The sequence below is a fragment of the Diospyros lotus genome, chromosome 8, assembly GCF_014633365.1.
Source record: "Diospyros lotus cultivar Yz01 chromosome 8, ASM1463336v1, whole genome shotgun sequence".
Classification (NCBI taxonomy): Eukaryota; Viridiplantae; Streptophyta; class Magnoliopsida; order Ericales; family Ebenaceae; genus Diospyros; species Diospyros lotus.
In genome coordinates this window covers 41278485-41295847 of record NC_068345.1, presented here as the reverse complement: position 1 = coordinate 41295847, position 17363 = coordinate 41278485, and the positions used below count along the sequence as shown (strand labels likewise).

At 34.0% G+C, this 17363-nt stretch overlaps 2 protein-coding genes and 1 long non-coding RNA gene across 4 annotated transcripts; 2 read left to right on the top strand and 1 right to left on the bottom strand.

The window, feature by feature from the left end:
• The first annotated feature begins 3762 nt into the window (after positions 1–3762).
• Positions 3763–6563, top strand: LOC127807880 (uncharacterized). The gene is made up of 2 exons (XM_052346069.1): positions 3763–4018; positions 4264–6563. The coding sequence occupies exon 2, from the start codon at positions 4299–4301 to the stop codon at positions 6195–6197; it is 1899 nt and encodes a 632-aa protein (XP_052202029.1). The 5' UTR covers positions 3763–4018; positions 4264–4298; the 3' UTR covers positions 6198–6563.
• Positions 6564–7224: 661 nt separating this feature from the next.
• LOC127807881 (15.4 kDa class V heat shock protein) lies at positions 7225–8012 on the top strand. The gene is made up of 2 exons (XM_052346070.1): positions 7225–7486; positions 7599–8012. Exons 1-2 carry the CDS (start codon positions 7240–7242, stop codon positions 7865–7867), a joined length of 516 nt encoding a protein of 171 aa, XP_052202030.1. The 5' UTR covers positions 7225–7239; the 3' UTR covers positions 7868–8012.
• A 1095-nt stretch (positions 8013–9107) lies between these two features.
• LOC127807882 (uncharacterized) lies at positions 9108–12863 on the bottom strand. Of its 2 annotated transcripts, none has more exons than XR_008024825.1 (3): positions 12653–12863; positions 12484–12561; positions 9108–9594 (listed from the first exon to the last, which is right to left on the bottom strand). It is a non-coding gene; the product is annotated as an uncharacterized LOC127807882 (long non-coding RNA). The 2 variants fall into 2 exon arrangements; XR_008024824.1 differs by having other exon boundaries at positions 9112–9545.
• Between the last annotated feature and the right edge of the window lie 4500 nt (positions 12864–17363).

Sequence of the window (17363 nt, the reverse complement as noted above, 5' to 3'; positions counted from 1 at the left end):
AACACTACATCCCAACCTTTTTGAAGCTAGAAGTTAGAAGTTGTAGCTTTTAAGCTGCAACAAACAGGGCCATTATGGGCTGTTTGTTACAGCTTAAAAGCTACAACTTTTAACTTTTAACTTAAAAAAAGTGGGTATATAGTGTTTGTTTTAGTTTTTAGAATTATAACTTATAGCTTCTACTAGTTTTTAGAATGGTAGAAGCTGATTTTTTCAAAGCTGGGGTACCCCAGCTTTTACAACTTCTGATTAAACAGTTACATTTTTTTGACAATTTTGCTCCTATTTTTAATAAAGAATTACTTTTCTATCAACACAATTAAGGATCTCTCTTCTCCACCGCCATCTCCATTTTCAAATCTTTTCTTCTCACTCGCCATCTCCCTTTCTCTCTATATACTAATTAATTTTTTTATAACACTTGAAATTTATACATATACACTAATTAATTTTTAAATTATCATTCTATAACTATTAAGGGTATTATGGCTCCGTTTGTTGCAGCTTAATTAAATAAATTATAGCTTATAACTTCTTAGATTATAGTTTCTAAAACTTAAAATAAGTTGTGAACCTGTTTGCTGCAGTTTCTTAGAAGTTATAGTTAAGTAGTTGTTGTGTTTGATACCATAAGCTGTAAAATAACTTATTTTTGTATAATTATCCATAATACCCTTAGTAGTTATAGAATGATAATTTAAAAATTAATTAGTGTATATGTATAAGTTTCAAGTGTTATAAAAAAATTATTTAAAGTATAGAGAGAGAGAGGAAGATGACAAGAGAGAGGAATAGATTTGAAAATGGAGATGGTGGTAGAAAAGAAAAACCCATGATTGCGTAGACAATAGGGTAATTCTTTGCTAAAAATAAGGGTAAAATTGTCATAAAAATGTAATTATTTAAGCAGAAGTTGTAAAAGCTGAGGTACCCTAGCTTTGAAAAAGCCAACTTTTACCCCTTCTAAAAGCTAGTAGAAACTATAAGTTATAATTCTATAAGCTAAAACAAACACTACATCCCAACCTTTTTGAAGCTAGAAGTTAGAAGTTGTAGCTTTTAAGCTGCAACAAACAGGGCCATTATGGGCTGTTTGTTACAGCTTAAAAGCTACAACTTTTAACTTTTAACTTAAAAAAAGTGGGTATATAGTGTTTGTTTTAGTTTTTAGAATTATAACTTATAGCTTCTACTAGTTTTTAGAATGGTAGAAGCTGATTTTTTCAAAGCTGGGGTACCCCAGCTTTTACAACTTCTGATTAAACAGTTACATTTTTTTGACAATTTTGCTCCTTTTTTTAATAAAGAATTACTTTTCTATCAACACAATTAAGGATCTCTCTTCTCCACCGCCATCTCCATTTTCAAATCTTTTCTTCTCACTCGCCATCTCCCTTTCTCTCTATATACTAATTAATTTTTTTATAACACTTGAAATTTATACATATACACTAATTAATTTTTAAATTATCATTCTATAACTATTAAGGGTATTATGGCTCCGTTTGTTGCAGCTTAATTAAATAAATTATAGCTTATAACTTCTTAGATTATAGTTTCTAAAACTTAAAATAAGTTGTGAACCTGTTTGCTGTAGTTTCTTAGAAGTTATAGTTAAGTAGTTGTTGTGTTTGATACCATAAGCTGTAAAATAACTTATTTTTGTATAATTGTCCATAATACCCTTAGTAGTTATAGAATGACAATTTAAAAATTAATTAGTGTATATGTATAAGTTTCAAGTGTTATAAAAAAATTATTTAAAGTATAGAGAGAGAGAGGAAGATGACAAGAGAGAGGAATAGATTTGAAAATGGAGATGGTGGTAGAAAAGAAAAACCCATGATTGCGTAGACAATAGGGTAATTTTTTGCTAAAAATAAGGACAAAATTGTCATAAAAAATAATTATTTAAGCAGAAGTTGTAAAAGCTGTGGTACCCCAGCTTTGAAAAAGCCAGCTTCTACCACTTCTAAAAGCTAGTAGAAACTATAAGTTAGAATTCTATAAGTTAAAACAAATACTACATCCCAACTTTTTTGAAGCTAGAAACTAGAAGTTGCAGCTTTTAAGTTGCAACAAACAGGGCCGATGAACAATTATACAAAAATAAGTTATTTTATAGCTTATGGTATCAAACACCATAACTGTTTAACTACAACTTCTGAGAAGTTGTAACAAACAAGTTTACAACTTATTCTAAGTTTTAGAATCTATAATCTAAGAAGTTAGAAGTTATAATTTCTTTAATTAAGGTGCAACAAACGGGGCCTATGTTTATATCTAAAAATCCATGAACCTTCTCACTGTCACCAATTCTATTCTATTAAAAGTTGTGTTGTTATTGAAATATAACAATAAATTTTTAATTGTGAAAATATATTTGTTTAAACATTTATCAAATAGAAAACAGTTAAGCACACAATGGCCCCGTTTATTGCAGTTTAATTAAAGAAATTATAGCTTATAGCTTCTTATATTATAGCTTTTAAAACTTAGAATAAATTGTGAACCTGTTTGCTGCAGCTTCTTAGAAGTCGTAATTAAATAGTTGTGGTGTTTGATACCATAAGTTGTAAAATAACTTATTTTTGTATAATTGTCCATAATACCCTTAATAGTTATAGAATGATAATTTAAAAATTAATTAGTGTATATGTATAAGTTTCAAGTGTTATAAAAAAATTAATTAAATTATAGAAAGAGAGAAAGATGACAAGAGAGAGGAAGAGATTTGAAAATGGAGATGGCGGTGGAAAAGAAAAACCCATGATTGCGTAGACAAGAGGATAATTCTTTGCTAAAAATAAGGGTAAAATTGTCATAAAAATGTAATTATTTAAGCAGAAGTTATAAAAGCTGGGGTACACTAGATTTGAAAAAGCCAGCTTCTACCCCTTCTAAAAGCTAGTAGAAGCTATAAGTTAGAATTCTATAAGTTAAAACAAACACTACATCCCAACTTTTTTGAAGTTAGAAGCTAGAAGTTACAGCTTTTAAGCTGCAACAAACAAAACTAATATGTTACGCGAACTTTTAGATACTTAAATTAGTCTTAGTCAAAAAATATATGAGTATTAAAGAAGTCTAAATAGAAGTTATTGATTATTTCAATAGGAAGAATTATCTCTTATTTATAAAAATTAAGATCGTCAAACAAAAGGATATCTAAACTTCTGGAGATTACTTATTATGAATTGTTAGGTAAAAATCTAAGGGTTATTTCATATGTTCTCGTCAAATCGTGCCACAAACTTATGAGAAGCTCTTAGATAAGTTTCTTGAGAGTACCCAAAAAAGACTATTGGGGAAGATCTCAGGAAAATTATTTTGTTAAGAATTTATATCTAACCTTATTTTTTGAGTTTCTTCTTAAGTTTGTACTCAATTTTTTAAACACAACGACTTAAATTTAAATTTTTTTTTTTTCAATCATCAATGTGAAACATTACCGTATTCCAAACATAAAACCCTTGTTAACCAAAAAATTAATCTACTTTGCAAATTGTCACAAATGTCTCGTGATAACCCCTTAAATTAGTAGCAAAACAATGGATTATTCAATCTAAATTAATTAAATTTTGACGTGCTAAAATTTAATTTGTGAACGACAACGACAAATGTAATAACATATAATATTTAAAAAAATAAAAATAAAATTATAATCATAATAAAAAATGTATTAAAAATGATATTTCCATTCTCGTTCTATATAATTCCCTTCTCTTAAAAACTTGGTAACACATTCTAATTTTTGACAATAATAGAAATGGAAGGCACCGTTCAAGACTTCAAGTTTTGTTCATCGAACGCTGTATCCGGGATGGAACCAAACCCACAAGCTTGACCCGACGCTTCACCCGCCGATTCTTCTTCCTCGGACAGAAAGCATTGTGCAGTCAAGTTGCCACAGTCGCAGTACTGGTCACAGATCGTGTCCTCTCGTCCCAACCCAGAAATCCAACAGCCCTCATTGATCCGAAAGAGGGTCCAGAAGCGAATTTCCATTCATCTTCCAGTGAGTATTTCCATGAATCAGTGTCCTTTCGATGCTTCATTTTCAATTCATTCATCCAGCTTTTAAGTCTTCTTCGTAAACCACCGGGGCAAACCATATTGCTCTTTCAAGCGTTCGCTGTGTGTCGTAGAACTAATAATAATCGAATAAAGGAGCAATCTTTAAGTCGTCTGTAGTTGGGTAATTTATGATGAAGTCTTTAGATATATAGCATTTCTTTGATACATTTGATTTCAAACTTTCAGATAATTTAGTGAGATCTGTTAGTTGTCAAGGCAACATGGATGTGCACTTGAAGAGTCTGTTTACAAGATTTCATGAACAATTTGGATCCGGGCCGGGACTGGGTCCCGGATCTGGAACATGCCTGATGAGGGTGGAAGGCATTTCCCCTCCTTTCATTAAATCACTGTACAGAGCTGCTGCAGCTTTATACAGGACTGATCCGTGGAAACGATTGCGTCCGGGACATCTTTTTGGTGTAAGGGTTGGGAAGGATTCAGATTGGTCCGGCAAGAAACAGCCTTTTCCATGCATTCAGTTCATAGGAGGGGATGGTGGAGATTTAGGGTTTAACATGTTCCGATCTGAAAATGACGCGAGGAGGATGGCTGGTTCTAGGGAAACAATTCGGGTTCCTAATGTTCAGGTATTGAGAGTAACCTATGAGCTGGAGCAACTGATGTTTCCATCGAATAAGAGGATGATTAAGTCACTGCCATTAGAAGTGTCGGGTACTGATCGTTTCCCTGTGATTGATGTGGCTCGTTGCACCCCATCTGGCGGGCTTCAGTTCAGGAATCCCAACCTCGAAGAGCTTAGATTTGTGTATGCAGTTATGAGAGCCATTTCATTAGTGCACCCATTGCTTCAACAAGATAATAATGCTGGTCCAAAGTGGTCTACAACCATATATTTTGAACCATTCATTGAAACAGTTGATGTGAACTGGCCTCCTGAAATGGCCAAGGGTAATGATCTTGTTGCAGTCACCATCTCGCATCCGCCCGGTCAGGGGTACGAGGTAAAGACCAGCTCAACAGCTAGCTCAACGCCCACTAAGTTTTCAGAGGAATCTAAGGAGGAGACTTTTGTGGAGGTGAAAGCGATCTCAAGTTTTGGGTTGAGGCAGTGTGTCATGTGTGAAAAAGAAGTTCACGGAGAACAGTCTATCTGTTGCAACCGGTGTCGTGCTGTGGTTTACTGCAGTGCCCTCTGCCAGAAGAAGCATTGGAAGGAAAGTCATAAAAGCGTGTGTGGTCTTTACGAGGCCATGATGGAAAGAGAAGAAGAGTTGGCAATGAATATATTCATATTTCCATGCTCTGCCGATCAGCCATGTAAGTGGCTTGAATCACTGGGTATCCATCAGAAGGGCATGTGGCGCAGGAAGTGCAGTTGTTATTCTCACTGCCCTTATGGCCTGCTTCCTGTTAAAGATGGACTTTGGGATTCATGGGGTGGGCTGGATGATGATGAGTATCCCGGTGAGTCTTATTTTCATGATCATTTAAGAAGTGAGGCTTCAAGTCCCATCCTTCTATCTGGGTGGTCAGAATACTATAACCTTCGCTCACTGCCCATGTCAAGTCCTGTTGCAGATATCCTCTCCCATCCCTTGACAGTCTACTACATTTTAACGGCACTCAGTGTTAGTTCAAAGAACTTACTGGTCAAAGGCAAAGAGGTGATACTTCACTACCTTGGCCCTGAAGGAGAATTGGATTGGATGCCGGCATTTGCTGAGATTGGTCATCTACTTAATGGGATTGGCAATCTACAGATAGTGATGGTGGGGCCTGGAGTTCCAACAAACTTATCTGGGACAACTTCAGGAATAAGCAGCAGAGTGAGGGTAAATCTTGTGAGGGGTCTTTATCAGGATGAAGCCACTTACCTGTCTTCTCCCGATGTAATTGTCACACTGAACTGTGGGTTGGAGAACTCAACGAGCTGGGGTGGAGCCCTTGATTTGATCAAGTCCACAGGCGTCCCAGCATTCTTCACTGATCAGTCTGAAATTTCATGCTCAAATGCTAAACAAGTTCTTCGAAATGCTGGACTGCATATTACTCAACCTGTGACCCCAAATCCTTTCCGTTCACCAGTGAGGAGTCGTGGACCTTCTAGCAATCTTCCATCATATAGCAATTGTTTTGTGCTTGGCGTGAACACATGAAATCAAAACAAAGAGACTGATGAGCACCTGTGAGTTCTACCCAACGTTATCTGCTTGTTATCATGTCAAGTGATGCCCCGAAGGCAATGCTTTGCGGATAAGTGATACAAGCAAGAAGCATTTCTCATCAGTATCCCTTGTTTAACGTAATTCATTGAAACTTTTTATGTTCATTATCTGTAAGCTACTTCATTGTTGTAGAATTTGTTCGCAGTTGTTTACCTTCTGTTCCCCTATGTGTGTACCCCAATGTTTTCTATGTAGCATAACGAACCAACCCTTATTATAGACGTCCCTCATAAGTACACATTTGTACCCCGACACTATCATCATCGGAACCTATTCTATACTGAAAACACTATTCCATTTCCCGTTATCAAAACCAGGAGTTTATTGAATCAAAAACCAGTTGTGGTTCTGAATGAATGAATGCCTATTATATGCAAATCTTTCTTAGTTGCTTAGGAAAGTGAAGTTCTTGTTTTCGGTGTTCCACCAGTGCTGTATTAATAAGTAACAATGCACAGATTATGGGCTCTTTTTTGGGCAGTTTCCTCGTTTCTGGTGCTCTGTTGCAAAGCAGTTATGTTTATATCCTATCCACGGATTTTGGAGGGTCTTGCAGCATCAGAGGCTATACACTGTCCACAATCTAGTTGCCTAGGCGATGAGGATGCAGAGAGTGGTAACCTGTTGCACATTACAAACTATTAACTGTTTAATCTATCAATTATTATTACCTTTTATGTTATAATAGTTTGGGCTGGCCTTCTTGTGCCAAAATGGGTTTGGTTCTTAGTGGGTTGGGTTAGTAGGAGTACCTGTTAAACTGGTCGATGGGTCTGGTTACAGATTTCTGACCCACACCCGGCCCATTGCCATCCCTACCGAGAACCTTTTCCCAGGTAGGCATTTACGAAGAATTGCAACGGGTATAATTGTCATTTTACTGTTGAATCTCCCAAGCAGCACCTCTAATTCATTATTTCCCAAGATAGATAGCCATTTTCCCTCAAAGCTCCGAGGAGCCAATCATTATTGAATGCTGCGCCCACCTCTACCAAATTGGCATATAAATAGCGAGAGCAACCCCCTTTCTGCCCCCGACATCGAACCAACTCCATCTTCTTCCCCAGAAAGGAAATCAATGGACGTCTCAACCATTCATCCTGCTCCATGGCCTGTTCTCTTCACCTCTCCCCTCCTCTTCCCCTATCATTTCATCCCTGAAAACTACGTCCACTGGACAGAAACCCCTGAATCTCACATTTTCTCAGCTGACCTCCCCGGTAATCCTTCTATCCCTCTTGACCCTCAAAATGGCATGTTTTTGAGGTGTTTTGCATTTAACATGTGGTTGTGTTGATCGGATTGGAGTTTTCTTTGTGGGTATTGTGGCAGGTGTTAGGAAAGAGGAGATAAGAGTGGAGGTTGAAGACTCCAGGTACCTGATAATAAGAACTGAGGCTGCCGACGCGTCAACAGAGCCCGCCAAGAGCTTCAAGAGGAAATTCCGGCTCCCGGGCATGATCGATGTTAGCGGGATCTCGGCTGGGTACGAAGATGGGGTGCTGACAGTTACAGTGCCGAGGTCTTTTGTGAGGAGAGGGTTCTATATTGAGCCAGCTGACTTGCCTGAACGGCTGGATGTTCTGGCAAGGGCTGCTTGAGTTGAATCATTGTTTGAATACCATTAATGTTCTTGTTCTTGATGTTTGGCTTTAGAAAGTTTAGGCAATGGTGGGTGCCTTCATTTGGGGATTGAAATTCTTGATGTTCATCCGAAGTCGCAATAGAATCTTTTGTTTTCCTCTCTTTTGAGCTTGGTTCCTGCAAGAGAATTAAGTTAATTAGGTAGTGCTGTGTTTGGTTATGTGCCTTTTACGTTTTTTTAAAATGTTTTTTGCACTATACACACATTGGTTTACCTGGGAGAATAAGGCAGCCAGCCCAGATACATATTTGTAAAAGTTGGGATATCCAAACAGACCCCCTCTGAAACAGTAAAAGTTTTGTGGGGGCGGCCACCCGTATAGGAAAACTGCCACTTGCTAAATTAATTATAAAAATACTATTTGAATATTTAATTCTGATATTGCAATAATATTTATGTATTAATGTTATATATATTAATTAATATGATATAAAATATAATATATGTTAATTTATCAAATATTATAATAATATCATAAATTAGTATACCAATAATAATATTTTAAAATTAATTAAATGAGAAGAAAGTTGCTTAGCCGCCCAAAAATATCTTCTGCAAAGCACAGAGTGAAAATGGTTTTCAATTAAGCCTCGCGAGGCCACGTGCGCCGGAATGGCCTTTCTCTTCCGACCACAGGTCTGCTGCTTTTCATGGCAGAGTGTTGAAGAAAGAAATGACTCAAACATGCGGCTGTCCTTTCAGCCAGCCCCGTGTTTGGCTTTCATTAACTCTTCATTCAATTTCAAGATTTTCGACGCTTCCGTGATACTTCAACCATTTTATTATATATTTATTAGATTAAGTTTATGGTAACGTGTACAAGTACTTGGGTGTACCCGTGCATAAATCACAGTATAAATAATATTAAGATTAAAATAAAATTATAATTTATATATATTATATTAAAATATTCTATAAAACTCAAATAAGAAATAAATATATAAAATTTATAATGTTTACCAATATTGTAAATCAAAATATAAAAACAAGTAAAGTTATTGTATACTTGTTAACGTTTTATAATAAGAAGAACTCAGCCTGCTCCTTACATAACATAATAACACTTATATCAAGTATAACACTCCCTTCCAAGCATTTGCCATGTTTCCATGGCACTCTTCAAAATGTGGTTCAATTCTAAGCAGTTGTGTGTTAAAATTGAAGATTGACAACAACATTAGTTATAATTCTCTTAATTGAGGCTAACTGGTACTTAATAGCCTGTTGCTTTTGTTAGTTTGTTCTCTCCTAAACCCTCCCTCTCCCTCAATCCATACATAGACATATGTCCACATAGTGGCTTGCACATATAAGGTTTTCATTTATCATTCTTCATTATTGAATGGGCAATAAATTACATTAGAAACTGTTATCCGAGCAAACTAAATGAAATATTAAGAAAGAGTATTGCGTAAAAAGATAGAAAAGAAGCTGATCACTTTCTGGAACTTAGGCAACACCACGAAAAAAGGAAATTAGGTTTTTGAAACTAATTAAAAATGGAGAAGATTAAGAGACCTAATAATATAAATGCAATGAGTTGCTCTCATAAACAGCATTGCAATGCTCCAAAGCTTGCTTATAATTTCCATCCTTGTATATCTGATGTGCAACCCCTAAATGCACATCTTCTTCTGTATCATCAACAACATAATCTCATCTCATCAGCATACGACACATCATCTACAAAAACCAAAATTGACAAAAACTAAAAAAATAAAAAGAAGAAAATTATACGATGCCCATGAAAATTGCAATCCCATTCATAAAGAAACAATCGGTCATTGGGTATTATTTCATTTTTTTTTTAAATTCAAATACTAAACGTCCTCCAGCCGACAACAAAAAAGAGAGAATAATCTGATCAAACAATTGACATGACCCAACAATAAGCTTGAATCAGAAAATAAAATGAATATGACTGAAAACAGAGTAAATGACGATCAATCATAAACGAAGAAAAAGAAACCCTAGAAAATGGGGAAAAGTAACCTTGAGAATAATCAGGAACAGACTCTGACTTATTAAAATTATTAACCAACAGCTTGAGTTGGGAGGCAGAAGAAGAAGACACTAAATCATCAAAACGAAATCTACACCCATCCATACAATGACACAAAATTCAAGACTATAAACGTTAGATTCTTCTGAACTCCTAAAACAAACTACAAATCTAAAAGACAAAATATATGCATTAATGAGAATTTCACATATCAAAAATTCAGATCCAATCAGCGGAGAGTTAGATCAATGTTCATCCATACAAAATTCAAGCCATGTAAAATTGAGCTCAGATAAAGAGTACATTTATCCAAAATTCAAGCCAAGTGAGTTAACTTAAAGTTGCAGCCATGTTAATGAATGGAAGTAGGTTAACATGGATGGAAGTAGGTTAGCTTTCGGGGCATATTCCTTAATTTGAATGGAAGAATATAAACAAATTAAGGCAATTGTACCCACACAACATGTAATATAATTACTATATATATAATTAACCACTTGAATGTTAATTGTCATCCTCCAGGTATGAAAATAATTAAAGTCTATATATTCTCAACCCACACGACCATGCATGCCAATTTGATTAGGATGTTTGGAGACTCTCTTTTTGAGTAATTAAGTTTATGTACTCAGAAATTAGAACTTGCATAATCAAATTTAAAAATAAATAAATAAATAATTTGAAAAGTTCCAGGAAGTTTCCTTTTTGGAGATATAATAATACAATTAATTATAACTAAGCAAACAGTATAAACAACCAAATCTGAGAGGGAGAAAATTCAAAAAGACAGCCACAAAAGAAAGAAAAAGAACCATGTATAGTATGGTACAGTACGGAGACTTAGTTCAATAATTAATTAACAAAAAAAAGAGAGTTTATATAGAAAATACAAACTACATATATAGAGCACCACTATGATTGATTGTGGTATTATTATTTTTATTTTCCTGAAAACTTTTAACTCTCAAATGGAAAAGAAATTTAAAAAAAAAAAGGCAAATCTTCTTCTCATTGACCGAAAACAAAAACAAAAAATAGGTGGTCTGTATCATAAAAAGAAATCGATGACTGTGGAAACAACTTGGACATTTACAAAAATCTATTAAGCAGACAAATATGTATTCCTCATATAATTTCATACCCTAGTAACAGATAGATACCATAAGTTAAACTTCTAGTCCCATTTTTACATGTAATTAAAAAATTAGCTTTCTCTAAAAATCTAGATTTGACACATGAAATAACAGTCAAATGAAGTTGGTGAATGAATTGAATTAAACCAGAATCAAATAACACAAATCAGAATTGAAAAACGAAATGGGAAAAAATTGGCAATTATGAAATGCCTCTAGCAGTGTGGCAATTATCCTTAATAGCCCAACAGATTGTTACAAATGGATATAAAATACTCATACTGACAATTATCCTCCACTACGATGCCGCATTATCACCGAGTCCAAAATATAAGCTGGTCTAATATTATTATTATGAACTTCAAAGTTTTAGTGATTTGGTCCTGCAATGCCTACTTGTAATCTGGATCGCAACAAATTCATGTGAGAGTGCTAACGAAGATTGGTGTTAATTTCTTAAGATCTTTTACTTGTTCCTACAAATTGTTCAAAATTTGTATCCTTAAGAATACTCCATCTATTTTTCCACGACATGCACTGTTCAAATCAATAACTTAGATTATCACGTCAAAAAATAGAAATATTTTCCATATAACCTATTTTGCGAACTTTGTCATTTTACCCACAGGACACAAATCGATCACAAAATTTTGTGCGACTAACATACGAAGAAGCCAAAATCCACAAATCGCCATATACCCATTAACCAATATGCAAAAACTATCACTAAATCGTACATATATGAAAACGCATCTAGATTTTGCATATCATGACCAAATTGGGCATTGCCTGATTAATCTTTTTTTCCAATGCCATACATTTAAGTTTAGCAAAAATTGAGTTATACTTCCCGTCTCCTTGTATCATGTAAAGCATAACATGGTCAATCCAATTATGCTTTTAAAAAGAAAATTACTGACCTCAAACATGTCATGGCGTAAATTAATGATGGCTAATCAGGCACCAAATTCATCCACATTCCATGATATTCACTTTCAATATCTTTGAATAAAAGCAAAATAAAAAGGAAAAAGTAGAGCAAGGAGGGAAAAAAAGATATCGACAAATACATGCTTATCAAGCTCCTTGAGTATTTGAAACAGTAACTATTTCATACCAAATATATGTGAAGTATGGACCAAGGTTATAGTGTCTATTTCTGGCAATAGTTTAAATGCCAGGTTCAGGGTTATGCTGCTCACAAAACAAAAAGGAAAAATTAAAGTAGAAAAAGAGGCAGTAAAATGAAATAGAAGCACAAAGAGTGGCCATAAGATGCGTTGATAAGCACATGTTTAGTAAAATACCAACATTCCAAGAGCCAAAGATTATGCACAATAGTCAATAAAGAAGAAACTATAATATGTAAGTGTTTAATATAAAGCTTATTGCCAGTTTAGAGCAAATATGAGCCTTTAGTTAAGTTGTGGCACAAACCGATTCTTCGCTGTGATTGTGCCGGTGGTCCAGAAGGCATGAAAAGCTTCTAGTTGCCCCAATAGCTGACTTGAAACACTGCAGCAAAACAAAGCCACTGGCAGAGATCAAAAACAAAGCCAAAAACAGAATATATATACAAAAACTGGAGAAAGGTAGAGATGGAAACCTGGAGATGGAAGCATGACGAAGCGCGAGCTCTCGACAGTGGCCGATCGTTGGATGCTGGAGGAGGGAGCCACAGCCGCCGTTGCCGTCACTGGAGCCGCCGCCGCCGTTGCTGGTAGCCGAATCTGGCTCTGCTCGAAAATGGCGAGTGAGAGAGAGAGAGAACGGGTGAAGTTTAAGTGGCTATGGGGGAGAGAGATAGAGAGAGAAAATGGGTGAATAAAAACACATCTATATACACACAAACACAGATATATATATATATCTATATGCATAAACACACACACATATATATATTTTATACAGAAAAATAAATGGTGGTGGAGGCGACGGCTGTGCGAGCGGCAGAGAGAGGGACGACGACGAAGCGAGGGGGGCCATCGCGACGGCGATGGCGCGAACGGGTGAGTGAGAAAGAGAGGGATAGAGAGAAGTTTGGGCGACTATGGGGGAGAAAGAGAGAGAGCGCATGTAGACAGAGAGGCGGCTATGGGAGAGAGAGAGATAGCAGAGGTAAAGGGTAGACGGAGCGGGAAAATGAAATGTGAAGATTGATCTCAGCCATTCATTTATACTGAAATTCATCTCAGTCATAGGATCAAAAGACATTTTGAGACATTTTCAAAAATCGTTCTATTTTATTATATAGATTTGTTGTGAATGTTACACAATAATATATTCATAATCCATAAATTCTTAATCATATATAAGAAATAGCATAATTAGAGAGCGGAACACAATTATTACACGAACACTTTAATATTTAAATTAAATTATTAATAATATTTAAAATAAATTATAAAATTTTTGAATCAATATTAATGATTGAATTGGAACTTTCTTGTTTATATAGGGGTTTGAAAGTTTATGATAAATAATGTCTACCTTTTGCATAATTCTTGAAGAAATTTTTTAATGTTAAAATTTATTATGATTGTGTTTTATGTGAGTCTTTCGTATTTTAATTTTTTAAAATTTTTACTATCAATCTGTTATATGTATTTCCCGCATCACCCCGCATGGGCCAGACTCGGTCCAATAGACCGGCCCAATCACCCAAGGCCAAGAAGGCCCGGACGACCTCGTCAAGGAAGGTCCAGCCTCCATCAAAGATCCGGAATTCGTAAAGCGAGCGTATGGCGAGCTCCCGGTAATCCCCCAACGAGCTCGGAGCAATCGACTAACGAGCTCCTGAAATATCCTCCAGATCGCTGGACCATCCAGGTCGCTCGCCTAAAACCTCCAGCTCGCATGAGCGGCAAAGCTGCTGAGAAGTCAGAGGTAGGGTCCGATCACTTTATCTGTAACAGCCCATGCCCCTCGTAATGAGGATCCCACTCCCGGTCTTGCGAATGCGGTAAGAACTATTTGTCCCCCATTATACAAACACTGTATTTTTATATATTATCTAGATTGTAAAAGTCCCTCAAGAAAAATGGAAATAAAGGGGGCCATGAGGAGCAAGGAGGAGGGACAGAAAAGAATAATCAGATATCGCCACTCTGGGAGAATAATCAGATGGCGGCCGTGGACTAGGCATCGTTCTGGCCGAACCACGTAAAAGATTCTGGTGTACACGCTTGGAACTTTGGGGGGGGTTTTCTTCCTTCCTTCTCGGTATTTTTTTTGAATTGACTCACCGCGGCCCAAAACGAATCACGGTCGGTCGAAATCAAATGTCGACACAATCTTACTTTTAAGATCGTCAATAATCTCCTGAAGATTTATTTAGTTTTTCGAGTTTTGAGGTTATTTATTCATTTTATTGAAATGATTGACAGTCTTTTGAAGATCTATTTAATCTATAATATCCTAGTTTTTGAGAATAATAATAATTATTTTTTTATATTTAAAATATTTTTAACATCTATTAGATATTATAATTGTGAAACTTGGGAGACAAAGTATGGTGTGGACAAATAATTAAAGATTATGGATGAGATTTAGTGAAAAATAATTAAGAAATGTGACAAATAATTAACGATGATATGTGAAATATTTGAGAAATGTATGAGACAAAATAGGGTATGGACAAATAATTAAAGATAATGGGTGAAAAAATTGAAAAATGTGGGAGATAAAGTAGAGTGTGGACAAATAATTAAAAATTATATGTGAGATTTAGTGAAAAATAATTAAAAAATGATAAAATAACTAAAAATAGTAGGTCACTACAATTATGCTAAGCTTAATTCAATCTTTTATAAATAGAGAAAACTTGAAATGTTGGAAGACTTGAATTAGAAATAGAAAGGTTGTAAAAAATAAAGATTTGAGAGTGAGAGAGATATTTAAAAAAGAAAAATAAATAAATAGGAAAAAAAATATAGAGAAAAATATCAAAAATTCTTAGAAAAATCTTATAGGCTGGGTTTAGTAGTTCGTGTGAAAATTTGTGGCAGAATATGTTGTTGGATATGCAAATCGAGATTTCGTCGCAGTATAGAAGAATATCGAATCGCTCCGCAGGAATGTGAGTTATCTTTGAAAATTTATTCAAAAATTCAAAAAATATGAGAATGATATTTTAAAATTTGTTATGATGAAATTAAAATAGCAATGCATGATTGGTATTTATTATGGATTTTGAGGCAATAGATGCTAGAAAATGAAAGAGAAAATGAGAAATAAATAGAACATGGATTCTGAAAATTATGAGGGAATTTCTGGAGCTTAGTAATATTATTTTAGGAATTATTGTGAATATAAATTAAGAAAATTTTATGAGAAAATATTTATTTCATAATCTTGAGGAAATAATAGGAGAAAATGGGAGAAATTATGAAAATTAGAAATCTAATTTTTTTTAAGTAATTATGATGCTTAGGGTACGTCAAGGTTCATAATTGAGTACGATAGAAAGTCCGACACGAATTTTGAGGCAAAATTACGTTAGGGGCAAATTTATCTTTTTGCAAGGTAAGTGGTATTATTCAATTGGATTTAGTTTATGAAAATGGCTTGTAAGTGGTTCCACAAAAATTTGATTTTATGTAAATATTTTTATCATGTTGACATGTATTGATGTGAATATGTCATGTGGATTGTATTTATATGTATTGATGACAAAGTATGCATATGAGCATTATGAGATTCACGATTATATGTTGCATGGGTTTGAGATTAGGTGCTAGCGTCGTTGCTTTTGTCAATGGTGCACCCATATACCCCTGTCTGACAAGGAAACTGTTAAAATAACGGATAATTTTAAGATGCAGTCAATCCAAACATAAGAGTTATGATATTATGTGCATTGCATTCATACATATGCATTATGATGTAGTCTTACTTACATGATTCATCATCTAATGTAGGTGTTGCCCCTGAAATATTTTAATGTTCCATATGAGATTTGCAACGAAGACATAGAAGCAGATGAAATATAAAGACACGAGACATTATGAAGTTAATTTATGCATTTAATTCCTGTATAAGGACTCGATCATGTATCAGTCATGCTATGTTATGCTTTAAGTTATGATATGTTATGTTTTCAAGTTATGTTGGGGAACAAAAAAAAAAAAATTATGTTATGTTTAATGTTATGTTGAAGGACTTGAGTACTATTGTTGAATAATCTTGTGTTACTAATTTCGTTGAGGCGATCATGTAATATTATTAATATTTGAGGTATGTTGAGGTTCAATTCTTGTTTTCACTATTAATGATTACTTAGTCTAGCATATACAGAGTAAGTAAGCTAATGATAGGCACGTAGTAGGAAAATTTTTAAATTATATCATGATGAGTTATTAAAAAATATATATATAGTTAAAATTTCTTAAGTTATAACATGCCTATGGAAATGGGGTGTTACATAATCTCTCGAGTTTTTAAATTATTTATTCATCTTCTTGGAGTTATATAGTTTCTCAAAAAGTGAATGTTGAGCCAACTTGCTCGTATTAATTAAATTTTGATGATTAATAAAAATATTTTTATGATATAAATATTTTTTCTTACTTATACAAAAAGTAAATTTATTTTGTATTAAAGACAATTGGTTTTAGACATATTCTCTCTTACTCATATAAAAAGTAAATTTATTTTGAATTAAAAGATAATTATTTGTAGACATATTTTCTTATTTTAATAATTTCTGTCTCAAAAGCTATTTGAATTTTCAAATATTTATTTCTCATGTAAAAAGTAAATTTATTTTGCTTTAAAGGTGATACGTGTTTTCTTATTGTTTGAGAAATTATAAATATTTTTATATTAACATTTTTTTAATGGTTCGTGTGTTTTGAAGAGATATATATATATATATATATGGTAAGTATGAAGACTCAAGATAAAACAAGTTTGATAGAACATTCAAATAAGAGTGAGAATGTTCGAAGTGTTGAAAATGTGCTAGTTGATGAAATTCTCAACCGTTAGTGATTTGTTTATAATTGTATCTGATTGTAAGTTTGTTATTTTTATTCATTTGTTGTGCGAAGGGATTATATTTGCTAATAGTATGTTGGTAGTTATTGCTTAGGCAAGTGATTGTATATTGGTTATAACTCTAATTAAAAGTTAGTGTTGATTCTCTTTAAGAACTTCAACCTAAGTCTTTGTTGCTTAGGCTATTTAGAGTTAGACCTCTATAAATTTCTCTTATTCCTTGTGATTGTGTGATTTTATTGTTATTAATACTACTACAATCACTATATATTAAAATCACAAATTGAAAAGTTTTTAAAAGAGTTAAAATTATTAATTAT

What these genes read in the sequence shown, in the direction of transcription:
- LOC127807880 (XM_052346069.1), top strand. Translation starts at nt 4,299, where the DNA reads ATGGATGTGCACTTGAAGAGTCTGTTTACAAGATTTCATGAACAATTT.
- LOC127807881 (XM_052346070.1), top strand. Translation starts at nt 7,240, where the DNA reads ATGCTGCGCCCACCTCTACCAAATTGGCATATAAATAGCGAGAGCAAC. An exon ending in TTTCTCAGCTGACCTCCCCG is followed by an intron (nt 7,487 to 7,598) that starts GTAATCCTTCTA and finishes GTATTGTGGCAG; the next exon opens with GTGTTAGGAAAGAGGAGATA.